The sequence below is a fragment of the Perna viridis genome, chromosome 13 (assembly GCF_037379345.1).
Source record: "Perna viridis isolate PV_CMFRI_1.1 ecotype Kerala chromosome 13, ASM3737934v1, whole genome shotgun sequence".
Classification (NCBI taxonomy): domain Eukaryota; kingdom Metazoa; phylum Mollusca; class Bivalvia; order Mytilida; family Mytilidae; genus Perna; species Perna viridis.
Window position 1 is genome coordinate 29187015 of NC_142457.1, and position 18954 is coordinate 29205968.

The 18954-nt window shown below is 33.3% G+C and overlaps 1 protein-coding gene across 1 annotated transcript; it reads right to left on the bottom strand.

Annotated features, from left to right (window-relative positions):
• Positions 1-2195: 2195 nt before the first annotated feature.
• On the bottom strand, positions 2196-18611 carry LOC148600250 (uncharacterized). Its single transcript, XM_088559379.1, has 4 exons — positions 18131-18611; positions 13157-13258; positions 5761-5967; positions 2196-2567 (listed from the first exon to the last, which is right to left on the bottom strand). The coding sequence occupies exons 1-4, from the start codon at positions 18609-18611 to the stop codon at positions 2380-2382; spliced, it is 978 nt and encodes a 325-aa protein (XP_088415505.1). The 3' UTR covers positions 2196-2379.
• Positions 18612-18954: the final 343 nt, after the last annotated feature.

Genomic DNA, 18954 nt, shown 5'->3' on the forward strand with positions numbered 1-18954 from the left:
GTACCTCTGGATACACATAATTCCTAAATCCTTTTGTAGAACCACAATACATTGAATAGATGTGTCAGGTCTTTCCATAGACACACAATTTTGGAAACCTCTTGCAGAAGTATGACAAAGACTATTACAAAAGTGGACCTGATCGCTTATACAATTTTTTCAAAATATGTTTTAATAACAGAAATTGTCGTTTTTCAATATTTGGAATGTACTCATGATACATTTGTCTTTGAAACGCGTGTATAGCACATCAAAACTCGCAATAACCATTAGGTCTGAATTCGAAGATACAATTTAACGTGAGTGTGGTGTTTTCTGTGTTTTTGATAACTGTGCCAAGCCAATGTTGAAAATAATAATGATTGTAATCTATCTCTAAATTGTTTGTCCTTAAAATGTCAAACGGACACTTTTTGCGTCGTGTGCAAGTAAGACAAACATGATTATAATATATGCAGCATGTAAAAAGACCAGTCTTTATGTAACGAACCTTTTTTGTTGTATGCTGAACATGGGATATCATCGTGTTTTTCTTGCGCAAGTATCATGCCATTTTTACGTAGAGAAATGATTGATATACACATCGGCTATGTATTTACATGCACAGGCTAGTTCACGTCTGTGGAATATACGCATCGAATGTCTTGCACATGTTTATATTCAGAGGTATTATATGATACACTCCAAAAATGTAAAGTGAATTATTTTAGTAAAGCCATGTTTAACCTTTTGCCATCTCCCTAATTTCTCCATTACTTGGCAGGGTATACCCAATGTTCAATTAACACCTTTCTAATTTACTGAATGTTCCTGCAAAAACTCTCAATTAAAACATGATCCTTACGGTCACGTAATTATGGGTGATTTAAACATAACAGAAAACGAAAGGTCCCTACTAAAATCCAAAGTACATCGTACTACGCTCTATAAATTGGAATTATAACTATAAACTTCTATGGATGCTGTTCTGTTGAGGTCTATGCAAGAAAATGGATAAAGCGAGAACAAAAATACATTGATTCACTGTCAAAGTGGTGAAGACTCTGAAATCTTTAATTTTGAAGTTTCATGTAAGTCAAAAGATGCCAATGCTGCACCAGTTTTCACAGAACCCGATGTAGCCAAAACATTTTACTATACGTCTACTATACTTGACTGTTTTTGTCTGTAAAACGCACTACATCCATTGATTTTTTTATATCACAAATCATACGTTATACTAGAGCTTATCGTAACTATACAGATTTTTTTGTGCGCTAGACTTTTTACAATTAGGCGTCTGGAACAGAGCTATGTTTCTACAAGATGGAAATCATCACTACAGAAATTCTAGGGATTTTTACGGTATATCCATCTGCCCCAGGAAGGCTGGTTTGTTCAAAGTATTTTAGTTTTCCTGTCCAATTTCGTCTACCCCGGACTTGACTTCTATAAACAGCTCGGCGGGTGTTTCTAGAAAACCAGAGGACGCTTGTCCTACCGGTGCACCTGGTCCACACTCCCAGGTTTCAGTAGAGTCCGATGTGTTCATTTACCGTTCTTCTTTGTACGTATTATTTTGGTCATTTTATGTTCTTTTTAGTGTGTGTCTGTTTTCCATGTCCGGCCAGTTTCCCTGTATTACATTCTTTTGATTTCCGCTAGAATTTTGGTTCCCTTGATTGCTAGTTCTGTTTTGTGCAGTTACTGTCTTTGAAATAAATGAATCCACTGCCATTTAGCCAACATTTAGAATTATTTTGTTCATTACCTAATGGGGGTTACAAAGAAAAGTGAAGAAGGCATTTATTTATTGATGTTTTTGTGACTAAGTTAAAATAGAAAACAATGTTATTCGTTTTATAGAAGTATAAAACAAAACCATTCGTTCATACATGCATTTAAGAGCATTTACATGGTACCTAGGGGATACTTTGAGTATAACCATTTTTGTCGCATTGGTTCTGTAACTTCAGATCCATTATTACTCGGTTTGCATGAAGAAGAAAAAGAAGTACAAAATTGTCATTTCTTTTAAAGATTTGATTATTTAATGTATGTTAGAGAAATATTCATCAACAGTGAAATTCATAACACAATCGAGACAAATATTACAAATCATAGAAGACAAATACATAATGTATATATTACAACAAAGAAACATAAATTCAAACGTAAATGCAGTGATTTTGTAGAATACAATTGACAACCATGTGCTCAATTTGGGGCTTAATGACAGAAGAAAAATAATATAATCTGTTCGGGTTTTAATACGATGTCGTTTTGTGCAATTCCATTTTGAAAGTTGATATCATATACAGGATAAACACATGGTATGATAATATTTAACACGTGACTCGTATATATGAAAGTAACATTTATTCAAACACAACGCAAAAGTTATGCATATATATTCAGAATACGAAGTGGCATTCCAGAAGAAGTTCTCGTAGTTTTGTCTGACTTAATTTTATTCATTCTATTTCGAATCTTGCTAACAAGTTTTGTGCATAACCCGTCGGAATGAACTATTCTTATATCGAATCCATCTTCTTCCATCCATTTTTTGTCTTTGTCCAACTTGTATCCTGGAAAATGAGAAAGGTTTTGTTCATTGATTTCATAATTCATTACGTTGATTGTTCTCTTACTTTAATAAATATAAGGAAAATGTTAGTTGTAAATACGTTTTTTTTGCACTCAATACAACTTGAATTTAATTGCATCACTTTCCCTTTAACAGAAAGGAGTTGGTTGACGTTGGATCGTATTGTTAAGAACATGTCCGTGTAAAAATGAAATGACAATCTGGAAAGTTGTGATACGTCTATTTTTGTGCCTTTCATTTAGAAAAGAAAGTCGAACTGAGGCGATTTATTTTTTTACTTGTTATATAGTATATAAAGGTGGCATGAAATGTTTGGCTACAAGGGTCATGTTAGCTTTTGCCATCACTTGGCGTCCGTCGTCGTCGTTAACAGTTAACCAAATTCTTCTCCTCTTATACTACTAAACCAATTACAATCAGACTTGATACGAATGTTCATCGGGATATTCTGCATAGAGTTGATGTGGGGATTTCGGCCACCGTTACTGAATAAGCATAGGGGTCAGACAGACTTATTTTGCATATAAGTGTAATACCACTTTTTCGGAAACCAGTCGCCTGAACATACAAGAAAGTAGTTAGCAATGACACGAAGTAGTCTCAATATTGCACCCTTTCATGAATCGGCAGTTATCTAAAAATCATTTCCTTTATTCAGTGTAAGATAAAAAAATCTGAAGAAAAACTCTAGGCCCATTGATGTGGCAAAATTTCAAAATGAAAGTAGTGATTTCTTCACCTGTCTATTTTCACTTTACCGTTCTTTCTTAGAAGTCAAATAGTTTTGTTTGGTATTTTTATAAATTAAGGTAAAGGTACCATCATAATGGTAACCCATTCAGCAACATCTGCATCAAATGTACAATTTGCTTCGAGCCTTATAAATAGCCGAATTTAACATAGAAAGTAGTGGTGACCAAGAATAGTAATATGACACCTATATCGCGAAAATCGTTAGATTAATCTAAATTCGGACATGGGTTAAAGTGTTCAGCATACTAAGATCTATCAGTGGTAATTTTTTGTGGGGAAAAGTCTGTTAAGTCATGTAGGAGTAATTGCCCCTTTTTGCTACAAGATTGAAGTCATCACTACAGAAGTTTTATGGTCGTCATAATGAACTCGTGGATCGTTATGGTGTATCCATCTGCGCCATGAAAACTAATTTATTCAACGGGTCATAGTTTTCCTTACCTCGTTTGTCTACCCCGGACTTGACTTTTTGTGAGCAACTCGGTTGGTGTTTCTAGAAAAGCAGAGGACACTTACCCTATCGGTGCACCTGGCCCATTTTAGTGGAGTCCGAGTTGCTCATTTGCTTTTGTTACTTTGTATGTATGATTTTATTTACTTTATGTTCTTTGTTGTGTATGTCTGTTTTCCATGTTTGGTCTTTGTCCCTGGATTACATTCTTTTGATTACCGCTATAACCTTGGTTCCCTTGATGACTCTTTGACATTCTATGGTATTTTAAATGATATTACTTTCAAAATTCTTCTCATCTGAAACTACAAGACCAATCAGAACCAAACTACATAGAATGTGTGGATTTGTGATCATTGGAAAAACATGGCGGCCTTACTAAAAATAGAATATAGGCGTCCGGCAGTAGTTTTTCGCATATATCTCCAAAATTATTAGGTTAAGCCAAATTCTGACCTAGTCAAAGTGTTCAACACGATGAGATCTATCTGTGATCAAATTTTCGTGTTAAGTTTTAAGCCAGGTTGGAATTATTGCCCTTTTTGATGTTTTGTGCGCGACCCGTGCAAGTCCGGGTGTTAAAAGAATAGGCCTGCAGCAGCGCTAAGCTTGTCGTAAAAGGCGACTAAATAGTGCTCAGAACCCTAGCCGGGGGCTAGGGCGCTCTGCCCACAGAGCAACTGGGATGTGTGCCCCAGGTGGTGAAATGGGGTACCCCTGGCGTGTTACATGCTGGGGTTGTCAGGCTATAATACGGAAAATCTGACCGCAAACCATAGTGGTGCACCGTGTTGGGAAAGATGCCACGTTCCTCGCACGTTAAAGAACCCTACTGTGGTATTCTCCCGGAGTAGGAACCATAGGGCTCCGCCACAGGAGGCTAAATTGCCCGACCCTACCCACCTCTCCCTATTTCCAGTGGCAATCAAAGTTTGTCGACCCCATTGTCCTTGTGTCCCATCCAGTTTTCATTTCATCATCATTTCATGTTCATTTTATCATCAATTTCATGTTCATTGTCTGAATATAGCTGAAATACGTTAAACCCCAACAAACAAACAAACAAACGTTTTGTGGGCTATTTTTGATGTCATAACCTTAACCAATTTTCTCCTCGAAACTATCGGACAGAATTCCAAAGAAATTGATATTATTGGTATGAGTGTGATGATTTTGTATCCAAGAAAAACCCTGGCCGTATTACAAAAATTGAATGTTGCTTATCAAGCCTGGTGAGCGGTTCAGGCTCTTCAGAGCATCTAGTTAGTGATGAGATCTTTTCACGTTTTTTCTGTATTTTTAAGAGGGGATCGCAGGCAGTTGGAAACACGTGCAAGTCTTTGTTCCCAAAACTTTTGTTATTGCATCTAATGCTATTTTTAGAAAATCACTTACAAAGACCTAAAAATAAAAATAAAACAAAACAACTCTTTCATCTGTTCATAATTCATAATTTAGTTGGTTTTAAGGGAACTTTGGACAAATATGCTAGGTCATCTACTTTCAGATTTGATTTAAAAAAAATCCCTGTTCTCTCTTGCATATGACATTACATTGGAAAAAGTCTTTGGTGGGATAAAATTTACTCTCTGCAATATTACAGGACATCGACAGTCTCTTTAGAGTATAGGGATTGTCTCTACAAAGCATTAGCAGTATTACAGTGATATATATTTCCGACATTGTTATGGTGGTATCACTGATTCTCTGGACCCTCTTATTTCTACATGGATCTGTACTCAAATTTAAAGTCAAAAGAAAGTAGTTTGATCGCCATGTAGACGATGTTCGCCGTCAGGTAGTTTTATACCTCGCAATAAGGTTTTTGAATTGAAACCATGAATTATTAACACGGATCGTACAATTAAAATTTGATTATTTACATTAAAAACGAATATATAATATGAAACAATTATTATGCCGATACAATCGTTTTTACAGCAGTATGTTTTATTTGGTATTGACTGACCTGCTTTCATAAGACGCTGGACTGTCCTTACACAGTTTGTTTGTTTGTTGTTTATCGTGAGATAGAGGGCGCTCTGTCCTAAATCATCCACAAGGTTAACGTCACAACCATTTTTGATGAGGTAGCGCGCAGACAAGGATTTCCCGTCTTGCAGACTTGTAAGAAGCGCTGTCCGACCCGTCCGATCTTTGCTGTCAAGGTTGGCTCCTGAAATTAAAATTGTATTTATTTAGATTATGAAGACCTAAAAGATTGTGTCATTGTTTATTCCTTAAATCATAGGACTAATGACTTCAATGGTCAGCTAACAAAATGAAATGTACAATGCTCAATCGTAAAACAAAATCACGGATACACATTAATGAAATAATGAGAAATGGAATTTAAAAAAGAAAAGAACAGATGAAAGGTGTATAAAGAAATTGGCTTGATTAAAATGAGTAAGTGCAATTTTGAGACATAAAATTAAAAATGAGTGTAGGTAAAGGATCAGAAAAAGTTGATACATCGTCTGTAATAAATGAATTATGTATGTGTAAGGAAAACAAGGTTTAATTAGAAATTGTACATGAAATATTCACATTTTTCACTTTGAAAAATGCTTACTGCAGTTCATATTAGTCATTTTACCATACAAATTTTTATGTCAAAAATTATTTTAAAATATTTTGGATACATTATTTTTATATCATTTAACACTAGAAGTTAATTTGAAATACATCTGTCCATATGATTTTGTAAGATGACAGAAAAGGATGCGCCATGTAATATGTATTATCTACCACAATAAGTAAATAAGTCGGCTTCAGAAGTAAAACGCTTACCTACATTGAAAACTAAATGTTTTAAAGTATACCAAGTAGATAAAACATACTATTTTGTCGACATAAAATACAACACACGATACAAAACATACGTTAATGTCGAAAATTATATATTTAAGAGGAGTGATGTTCGGTTTGATTCAATAAACTACTTATGTTTAAAGCATTGTCGTTTAGCACAATTTCATTTCAACAGTTGATATCATATTCATGACATGCTTACCAAAAAAATAATAATAATAATAATAAAATAAAAATAGAGCCTGTCATTTTAAGTGACAATTACGACAAAGTTATGAAGTCAATACAGAAATTATAACGACGTGCATACATTTTGATCTGACAAAGAAAAATATATATAACAGTATTTCATAAATTCATTACCATCTAATCATTAATGTGTAAATTAATTCTTCATAACGTTTAATAAAAATTGTGTATATTGAAGTAGCGATATCTGTGTTGTACATGTTATTGTTACTTTATTTAAGTACTATTCTGTGTAAGAATCAGGAAATGGGTATCACATCAAAATTCTCAATTTGTTCCTTTTTGCCTCACATATATTCAATACATCTAGAAAAAAACTGAAAAGCCATACAAATTTATCCTGAAGCATCTGTGACGTAGATATTTTGTGACTGCTTACTTATGGGAAAAATGTTAAAAATATCTTAAAAAGGCAAATTTACAAACACCTTGGTGGTTATTTCTGGAGGTTATCAGGTATAAATTGTTGGTTAATGCAATAAAATCTCTGTGTTATTTACCATCATGTGCCACACCTTATACACATTTTGCCAGATTCTTAGACTGTTACTAAAAGTTATGTTAGAATTTTAATATCAACATTGCATTTTCTTCTCACAAACCATATTAAATACAGATAAGAAGAAGAGAACTAAAACAACCAAATTAAATGAATTAAAAACCATGGCTGAATGTGTATATCTCAAGTCTGCCGTATGAACCCTATTTCTCTAATATAGTTGCACTTAGGACAGCAGTAAGTAGAAGCAGGAGACGACCACGGGAAACATTGAATTTATCAAGAAAGAAGGATGGACATATGTCCAACTGGTATCGCGGTGTTGGACAGCAGACATGCATTTTATGATGACAAACTACAAAGACGGAATTAGGATGGTTGAACACCCCCATCACCACCACACAGACGAAGCTGACGAATACTTTTGCATTGCTTTATAATATTTAATTGAAGTTATCGGACATCGACGTTTATCAAAAAAAAAATCCAGTGTTGAATAGAGTTTCGTTTAACAATATAAAGCGGTAGATAAACTGGAAAATGAGTTAACCAGCTTACACAATACTCGTACTGAACTTTGACTTTTTTAATTACTAAGAGTGGAATGTATTTGAGACTTTTAAATATATGGACTTCTTGAATTACCAAGTGCCAGGTTCAAGGATTAGTTTGGAGTTACGCAGCACCTTAGGCGCTACCTCGGTTATGAGGATAATCAGAAAAATGTATCATACTTTGTCTGCCGTTATTTCAAGTTGAGTGTCTGTAGTATATTCTAGTCGATTTGGGTGGTCCCTTATATCCGAACTACCAATATGGTTCAAGCTGAAACCAATAATGACAGTGACTAAAAATGTATGGAACTATGGAATCAATAATTATGGACATGAGGTCAGCTGATAGACGAAAACCATATATTAGGTTTCATTCTACTGATAACGCGTCATTAGAGCAATGTCGAAAACAACCTTAAAAAAGGAAAAATAATAGTTTCCTTTCCAGTCAAACACGTGAGAATAGGATGGTGGTAATAACGTCCTGAAACTGAGTCAGGAAATGCTTGTTCATTGTACATAATAAAGATGACCGTGGTTACCTTCTGTCATTGTCAGAAATGAACGACGGTGACCTAGTCATTTTCTATCTTTAGGATAACTATTCCTATTCGAAGAAGACAATATTATTTTTTGTAAAGGTCTTTAATTTGGTAGTTGAAAAAAAAAACCAAAAAAAAAAAAAATCTTAACAGATTTCAATTTCATATTATATTCTCTAATAATAGATGCTTGCTTTTGATTGAACAAAATGTAACAAATGACTATATATAGCATTTACAAATTTATTTTTTATAAACGAGACAGTAATAATAGTTCTAATTTCTATACTAGTGACTCATAAAGTTGATATAACTATCTCACACAGCAGATTTCAGTAACTCGTAACTAGTAACTAGTAACTCATAAAGTTGATATAACTATCTCACACAGCAGATTTCAGATATATGATAAATAGAGGCTGTAGATACCATACAGATCTTAATATATGGGTGGTGTATCCCACAAATGTGGGCTGTAGATACCATCCGGATCTTAATATATGGGTGGTGTATCCCACAAATGTGGGCTGTTGATACCATCCGGATCTTAATATATGGGTGGTGTATCCCATAAATGTATTGCTTCACTCATTATGATGTCGAGAGGGATTTTTCTGTATCAGATGAATCATAACATATGTTCTCTAACAAATCAACTTAATTGTGCACAATCACACAGATCATAGAATTATTTGCGAAATTCTGCAATTTAACCACTGTGGTATTTTTTAAGTAACGGCGGCCATGTTATTCACCAGATCAAAACTCCCCATACGCAAATCGTTAAAACTATTCTAAGAAACATTCACGAAAGCATAGTTGGTTTGCAATCTGTCCAGTATATAGTTTTAGATAAGAAAAGGCTTACCGATGACGACGAAAAAAATGCGATGGCAAAAGATCACAGAGCCCTTCGTGCCGGGCTATGTAAAAATGAGTCTACAACTCTGAATATTTAGGGAATGACAGTTATTTTTTTTTCGGTCTATCAAGGTTGATCACATCAGTCTTGTAACAAAATTTGGTCTATGAGATGATGGACAAAATATTTTATTTAGTATCAGGAATCTAATTTCATCTGAATTAAATTATACTGTTAGAATTAAAATATTAAGAATTCTTTTTTCTTGAAATCAGAGAAACTCAATACTCGGTGAAATCAAGCATGTCAAATAATTCTAATAATTTTGTTGAATTCAGTCGATGTTTTTCAATTAAACGGAATTAATATATCCGAATCAAAAGTTAAAATTTGTTCGAATACACGGCTAGATTTAACACACCAAGTCAAGACTGTCAATCTAATTCCATTGAAATTGTTACATTCATATTGTGTTATTTTCTCTTTAAAATCTTATACCTTAAAAATCAGAATAAATATATCTGTTATCAGGAAAAGCCATTTAGATGAATAAGAAAAACAAAACAAAACAAAACAAAACAAAACAAAACAAACAAAATAAAAAGAAACCCTAAAAAAAAACACAAAAAAAAACAAAAAACAAACAAACACCGACCTCAGAATAATAGAATTAAAAATAAAACCTACTTGGTCTTTATATGTCTTCTGTAATTTGTAACTGTTTTTCATTTACATTATAGTCATATCACTAAAAACCTTATGTTAAGGAATGAGTAGTTTTGTCTAAGTAATAAATTTCATTCGATGTTGACAATTCTTGCCAATAAAGTAAAAATCTCCATGCCACGGTCGTTCATGAGATGGCATCAGTTTAGGTAACCAATTTCCATTGCAACAAATTCAATCGTTTGGCTATTCCATTCAAAAAAATGTTCAGAAGTATACAAAAAACCATTTATTTCTATAAAATGACATAGAGAAGAAACTCATTTACAAAGGCCTTCTGACCGAACTGACACGCCAAATCACAGATGACTCCCCTTGACACCAAATGTACAGAAAAAAAGAATGACTAATGAATGATGTTGACATATATTTTCATGCCTTCTGATCCTTTGAGCGTTCATGGTCAAAACTTGAGAAGAAAATATGGTTACTGTCATCGCTGTGCGAGAGCAACACATGTTTGACCGACAAAGATTTAATGTATCACGGTGATAGTTACACTGGAAATCTTTTCACAAAAACCCTAATTTAATAGGCCATTGGTAATGAAACTGATAAATAGAAATTTATTGCAAAACTGTTTCAGGTGTACAAAATTATCCTTTTTTTATAATCCTTCACAGACTTTGCAGAAAGCTCTCACGTTTATGTTTGGTTATTTTCATAGTGCCTGAAATGTATGTTTACAAAGACAATAAAATTTTGCTTTTTTTCAAGAATATTTATAGTGAGGGGGTGGACAGGGGTTACTTCACCCCAGCTTGTCTCCCCCTCGACCGCCGCTTCCCTCTGATCGAAACAGGTATCAAACAGGCCCGCAGAAATGGGTCAGAGAAGTGAATTCAAAGTGAAAGTAACCTTTAAATTGATTTAAAATTGAATAAGCAATTTAAAAAGCAAACACAATATAAAAAAAGAATTAATTACAATATCTAGATCCAGTATCTAGTTCCGGTACGCTGAGCATTTAAAAAAATGGACAACCTTTAACCTATGCTACCTGCCTTCTTACAACCATCGTCCCTCTTCAATGCTTAAAGCGTACACGTGTGATTCTCGATTGAAAGCCCAACTCATATTATATCCTATTATCCTAACTACGGAATAGTCTTTGTGCATGCTCAAAACCCAAGCCCAACCCCTTTAAAGTACATGTCACGAATCTGCAGTTAAATTCTTGAAATGTGTGAAATACAAATCTACTGACGAGTATCAATTTATACCTTGAATGTTTTTTTTTTAGGTCAAACTTAACTAAAATTGTAGGCGTTTCAGAGAAAAAATATGTCCAACGTTTTTTCATCTTTTGTTCATGTTATTTAACCAACATGATATAAAGTGAGTCTTATAAATGTAGGACACTTTTTTATGGGTAACATTTGTCATTTAGGTATCTCACAAAAACAGAACAACCTTTTGTTATAGTAACTCATGAAATTGTACAATGTTAAATCAAAGACTGAAGTCTTCAAAGTCCCTAATCCTCAAATATTCACTGTCGCTGATTTTGGCATACTTTAAACATCCGAAATGGTACAAATGCGATAAGCTCTAGAATCGGAGAACTTCCGCTGAAATTTTGGTTCCCTTGATATTATTGCGTACTCTTTCGTAGCCGTTATGACCGAATGTAGTAACAAACGCCTGTGTTTGAATCGGAAACTGGGTAATATCACATAAATTCAATGCTCACTGTTCATTTTATCTTTTAATGTAAACTTCCCGTTCTAATACTAGCCCCCCCCCCCCAAAAAAAAAACAAAAAAAACAAAAAAAACAAGCATACACATGTGTATGATATGTTTTAAAAAAGGTACGTTGTAGCGATCTTTGGGTCGCTTATGATGTTGACCGGAAAACAGTTTATGAACCAGATTTAGCAGCTGGCAATGAATATTAATAAATATCGGGGCATGCTAATGCATATGACCTATATAGTCTTGTAACAAGCCTCAGTGCCTGAATCGAAAACTGGGTAATGTTTAAAGCTAACTGATCATTTCATGAAAACTTTTTGTTCTCATACAAGCAAGAAACACAAGTAGAACACACATGTATGATAATTAAGAGGTACATTTTTATCTCGTATGAATCTGGAACTACGACGCTTTCGTGGTGAACACGGCGAAGATCTGCTGGATTATGTGGCGTATGACTATACATTAAGGTACCAGTATCGTATTGCAGATCCCTGAGCGGGTGTACGTCAAAACATTGATGCTATAAAATATAGTGCATTTTCTTTTTGCCTCTCTACAAACTAATATTTTGTCAAAAGATATGAACAATGACTTATAAAATAGAGCAAACATCACACTGTAAGATGAAGAACTCTTTTAAAAGAAAATATAACATAATAACATAAAAATGTTCCACTGAAAAGGTTGGTTTGGTGAGTGCAAAACGAAAGTGAAAGTAGGGAAAATGGCTATTTATAGTTCGAGACTACTTTTCTGTCCGATCTTTGTGGACTCACCCCATTTTCTTTGCGGGAAATTATTTTTCACATGTCCTTAGAAATGCTACATAAGTGAAAGTTTTATTGAATCAATTTAAAATATTTTTTTTAAAATCCTAAATATATGCACTTCACCATAGAAGTCTATGGGAAAATTAATACGATACTGAGACCTTAACACAAATCATATGCGAATGTTAAATACAGAAATTACAAGTGCAAGAAGTCGCTAATGCTATTATCAACTTAAAAAAAACTTTGCTTCATTATTATTGGACTCTGGATACTTCCAATTTTTACCAGAATGATTGAATTTCTATGCTTATACAAAGTCAGATAAGGCACTACACGTACAAAATCAAATGCAAAAATTAACATTTTTTTACGTTGGTATTTCTTTTATTTTTGTAAAAACTCCAATTTTGGTTCTTATACGCTTAAGTTAAAGTTAAATGTCTATTAAGCTGAATCGGTAAAGGCATATTTAAGTTTTGATTTTCTAGAAGTAAAAAAATTACGTTTTCAAAATTTTCAGGAAGAATTTCAAGTTAAAATTTTGAGAATGCATTTTTCTGTTTTCCTTTATTTCATATACGGATATATTTGCATGCCCCTTACTTTCTTTCGTATAAGTATGCATCTAAAGTATCGAAACACTTACCAGCTTTGTGTAGAATTTTTATGATCGGTACGTCATCAAATATTACTGCTTTCATCAGCGGTGTTTGGCCGAAAACATCTTCAACGTCAACTTTACATCTATCTGTAATATTGTAATTATTGATGGAATTACAATCTAAATATTTAAAGCACTTTCATATATATATAGCATGACACGTATCAATCTGTATCACATGCCGTATCAACCCTCGACCTTGGGATGGTATATGTATAGGAGTCTTTTGCTGATACTGTATGTGATACAGAACGTTCACATGAAATACATGTAATGTTCTTTGAAACATTTAACATGTACCTGTATATAGTAATTAATTAAGTTGGTATACTACATAATTGGTCAATAAAGGTGTCTGAAAACATTTATTTTTCATTTGGTCCTGTAAAATATTTTCTTACATGTCCAAAGGGCCTTAATCAATGGTATAATAAATGAAAATACTGTTTCATATACGTAAAACATGACCGATATTAAATACAACCTTTATCCCTATATGAAATCGACAATGGAACCATTTTAATTCGACATCCGGTTTAACCCTATATATATATATATATATATATATATATATATATATATATATATACTCTCCGGGTCGTTCGTATTATGTTTGACTTGTGAATTTTGATAGTTAGTTTTTTTACAGATATACTTATTTGGTGTGATGTGTGTCTGTATACCTAATGTACAAGTTATTTTACATAAACTTTCATTGTTTCTAGTTTTGTAAGTTAATTTTTTGATGTCAAGATGAGTCAAAATATTACATACATAACACAAATTTGTCCAATGCTTTTTAATTCCGGATGCAGGGGTGGATATGGGTTACTTCCTTTAGAAGTGGTGGTATGTATGTGCCGCAGAATAGGGCCCATTTTTCACAAATGACCTGTCATGATCAGTGTTGCAGTAATAAGAATACTTTTTTTTCACAATTCTATCATTGTGAAATGCTGCACATAGTCTGTTACAAATCTTCCTCTGTTTTAACACGTTTTACTAACGCTAATTAATATATGGATAGCATTGATTTACCGAATGCTCATGTGTAAAAAAATCGATAATTCGCACTGTAAAATAAATTCGGTAATTTCACTCTCGCACTTTCTCAGGCCAAAACTTCACAACACGAATATCAATCCGCCGTTCACAAAATATAAAATTCATATTGAAAATAGCAATGAATAATGGAGGAAATCTATATAATAAATAGGATAATCAATTGTTTATCGTGAATAACCAAAACATGATCACTCGTGCTAAGAACGCATAAAGATTTAACTCGTGTGCGGAACAAGTTCTGCACACTCGTTAAATCTAGGCGTTCTTCGGCACTCGTCATCATATTTTGGTCTTTCACTCTTTCCAATTAATTATCCTATCATTAATTAGTGATGCAAGTATAACAATGATCAACATATAGCAGTCAATATATCAGTATTTAGCAGTATATAGCAGTACTATATTTTACCATCGCATGTCATTGACAGGGTGTGATTTTTGAAATCATCATCAAGTCATTAACTAGGTTAACTATGGAAATTAATATATAAAATATCTTGTATCAATTCGCATATATAATATATCTTATTATATGACTTTTTAAGATATCTGATTTATTTTATGAGCTATTAAAAATCTAACTCCTGTACGAGTGCAAGACAGGGAAATCTCAGACACACATGGGTAAGATTTAATCCTTCGCCGGGCTGGGATTTTATGTTGAGATAGAACATATTCTCCGCACAAGCGCGAAAATAATATTTTTTTAAGCAGCAGTCGGAGTATTTAATGAAATTTTATTTGAAAATCATTGTTAAGTATTGGTTTAAATATTGAATCATTTTTGTTCTGCCCTAGACTGAATTAAAAAAAGGAATAATTTTCAAAATAATTCCAGGCCCAACACGCCCCCCTCTCAGTTTAAAAATGGTCGGTACCTAATTGTGGTATTTTTTAAGATATAGCGCATGTGTTTTGTCTCAAACAGTGGGTGAGATGAGGAAATCTCACACAACTAAAAATAGGAAAATGTTCTTATCTCTTTAGTCAGAAACTAGTATCTTATACAGTATAGAAGTTATTTTTAGTTTTTATTAATATTTAAGATTTGTCATATATCTACAGGAGAAAAAAAACATGATAATCCCCCCCCCCAAAAAAAAAGAGAAAGAACAAAGTAACAAACAAACAAACAAACATACAAAACAAAACAACGGTGTCATGATAGAGTTTACATGACCTAGTTAATTGTTAACTAAATCCCAGGTCGGTAAACTTTTAACATGTAGGCCAGAATCTTACAGTTTTCTGTGACCATATTTACTAAGGTCAAATATTACATGATAAGTTTCAGCTGTGAATCGAATGTTGAGGTAAAAACCATTTACATAGTTCTTCCGTCCTCGGTCACTGAGGGAAAAAACAGACCGTGTCTTTGTTCTGTACCGTCAAACACTTAACCTTTGAGGGGATATGTCATTTATGGCTTTTTTGATTGACAGTATTTCTTCAATACAAAATTGGTGTCCAAATTATTTCATAATTATTGTGGTTGCAAATAAAAAAACCTCATTACTTGTCACTTGTGATAGAAAGGTCAAACTACATGTGCGATGATGTTATCAAATAAGAATATTTTTTAGAAAAACTTTTTATAGACCTGCACATAAATGTTTCGGGAAATTCATTTTCTTCAATTTTTCCGATATAAATTATTTTAGTTGAAAAATTACAAACTCCGTGCAGATCCGCGCATTTTTAACGACTGCTGTAGAATAAATTCAACGATATAAATTAAAGAAAACATGTTTTAAACAGTTCACATAATCCAAATTAACATTTCCCACTTCCAATTTGGAACTGAGAAATATCAACTTGGAACTAAAATATGTCTCGCGTGAATCAGGAAATGTATACGAAAACATGACGCTACTCAGTGGCACTACCCGGTCTTTCATTAAAAAATTAAATCTATCAATTGTTCCATCGCCGTCATTGCATGCATGATCCTACGAACATTCCATTCTACGTTCTGTTCAGATGACCTTTTTAGAATTCGCGGGTCCTTCCCTTTGAATAAAGCTTTCAAAATCATGAAAGATGAGGTCTGCTTGGCTGATCAAAAAGGTCATCAAAACAGAAAGTAGAATGGAGTGTTATTAGATCCTACATGCAGTGACTGAATGGAATAATTGATAGGTCTAATTTCAATTAGATTGGGAAGTGGTCGTCAGTTAATTGTAAAATAATTTTGGGGAACCATAATTAAACAAATGGACACTTCACGCTTACCCTACCGGTGCACCTGGTATATGCTCCAAGTTTTTAGTGGAGTCCGAGTTGCTCATTTGCTTTTGTTACTTTGTATGTATTGTTTTAGTTACTTAATGTTCTTTGTTGTTTATGTCTGTTTTCCATGTTTGGTCTTTGTCCCTGGATTGCTTTCTTTTGATTTCCGCTAGTTCACCTTGGTTCAGAATTTGTAAATATCCAGATTGTACAGAAATAGACATATTGTTAAAAGAGAAATACATTAAAATACAATACAAAGAAAAAACTTTAATCTGGCTCGTACGTATTAGTTTCAATACCATACAAAGAAGAACTTTAATCTGGTTCGTACGTATTAGTTTCAATACCATACAAAGAAAAACTTTAATCTGGTTCGTACGTATTAGTTTCAATACCATACAAAGAAGAACTTTAATCTGGTTCGTACGTATTAGTTTCAATACCATACAAAGAAGAACTTTAATCTGGTTCTTACGTATTAGTTTCAATACCATACAAAGAAAAACTTTAATCTGGTTCGTACGTATTAGTTTCAATACCATACAAAGAAGAACTTTAATCTGGTTCGTACTTATCAGTTTCATTCGAGTTTCTGTATTTTGCTAATTTTCCTTGTTTTGGGGTTTTGCCTTTTATCCTGTTAAGTTGTATCTAACTGACTCAGATTTCACATTCATTATACATGTTTGCATGAATCAAATCTAAATGGTGCTCGAAGCGATGTCAATGCAGTAGTTATGTAAGTGCAAGAATATATTTCATTGCCACAGGCTTCAAATGACAGTATACTTCTCGACCTCATAAACACCAATTAAGAAAATGTCATGTCGGATTAATTGAAATTAAAAATAAACGTCAAATATCTTATGGCAAGATGTTGAATCATAACATAACGTAGATCACACCGTAGAACAACAACAGTCCACGAGGCGGTGCCTACTGTAAACAAGGAATACAGCACATTATTTCAATGAAGAGAGTTTACAAATGGTTAAAATGGGGACGAGGCATAGACTTTTATTTGTTCACTTTTGCCAAAATGTTGCACCCCTGAGACCAAGAAACTTTACGTTGATCGTATAAAACCAGATTTACGTATTGTTGAAAAAAACATTGGTAAGGAAAATTAGTTAGAATTATTTTTTTATCGTAGTCTCTAATGCCAGTATGATTTCTTTCACTATAGATCTAGATAGTACGATTGGGCTCTATACAGTATGATCTTCTCTCACTGTAGGGTCTATACAGTATGTTTTTCTCTCACTGTAGGGTTTATACAGTATGATTTTCTCTCACTTTAGGGTCTATAAAGTATGATTTTCTTTCATTATGGAATTTATACAGTATGTTTTTCCCACTGTAGGTCTATACAGTATGATTTTCTCTCACTGGATGTTCTATACAATATGATTTACTCTCATTATAGGTTCTCTACAGTATGATTTTCTCTCACTGTAGGGTCTATACAGTATGATTTTCTCGTACTGTATGTTCTATACAGTTTGATTTTCTCTCATTATATATGATCTACACAGTCTATACAAAATGGTTTTATCCGAGCCCAATAAAATAACAAATGGACATTCCCTAAACTTATCAGATAAGACTGTATTATGTCGGCAGGTCCCGGATGCTAAAAAGTTTTAAAATGTTTCTACTTACCGCTCTCAAGGAGAGTTCTAACCATATCTTCATTCCCGCCTTCAACTGCAATATGCAATAATGGAGATCCTTCACTTCCTGTTAAGTTCGGATCATACCCTGACTCTAATAATTCCCACACATGGTCGACATCATCTTGATATACAGCATGTAACATTTGTAGCTGTTCGATATTGTTAACATTTTTTGTTAAATCATGCAGCGATACACTGGAACTTCTTCTCCGATTATTAAGGGGTGATAACCCACCTTCGGTCGACATGGAAATACTTCCGCTTCGTCTCCTAGAACCAGCACCTAGAGAACTAAGCATATTGTCGGATGCCATTCTAGTTTGGAACGAAATGCTTGAGCTCCTTCTTCTTTGTCTGGCCACAGGGCTGGTCATCTTATCAGGAGCTTTGTGGAACGAAATGCTCGAAGACCTTCGTCGAGATCCTGGCAATTCTGCAGGTTTTTCTTTTGGATTCTTTTGAAACATTTTGCTGATATTACTGATTTTTTTTTATTTGAAATGACTGAAAATTAAAATTTGAAATATAAATTATGTGATAATAAATGGACAGCGTATTAACTTAAAGTACATGTAAAAATACGTACTTGCATATTTGCATCAATCATTAAACTTATAGCTATTTAAATCCATATAACATGGAATAATGCTTTATATTTTAATGTCCATGATTTAATTATGTAATGAGAAAATTATACAAAACGAACAAAAAGAAATTTTATTTTTTGTTTTTGTTTTTGTTTTTGTTTTTTGTTTCTGTTTTGTTTCTGTTTTGTTTTGTTTTGTTTTTTTGTTTTTTTGTTGTTTTTTT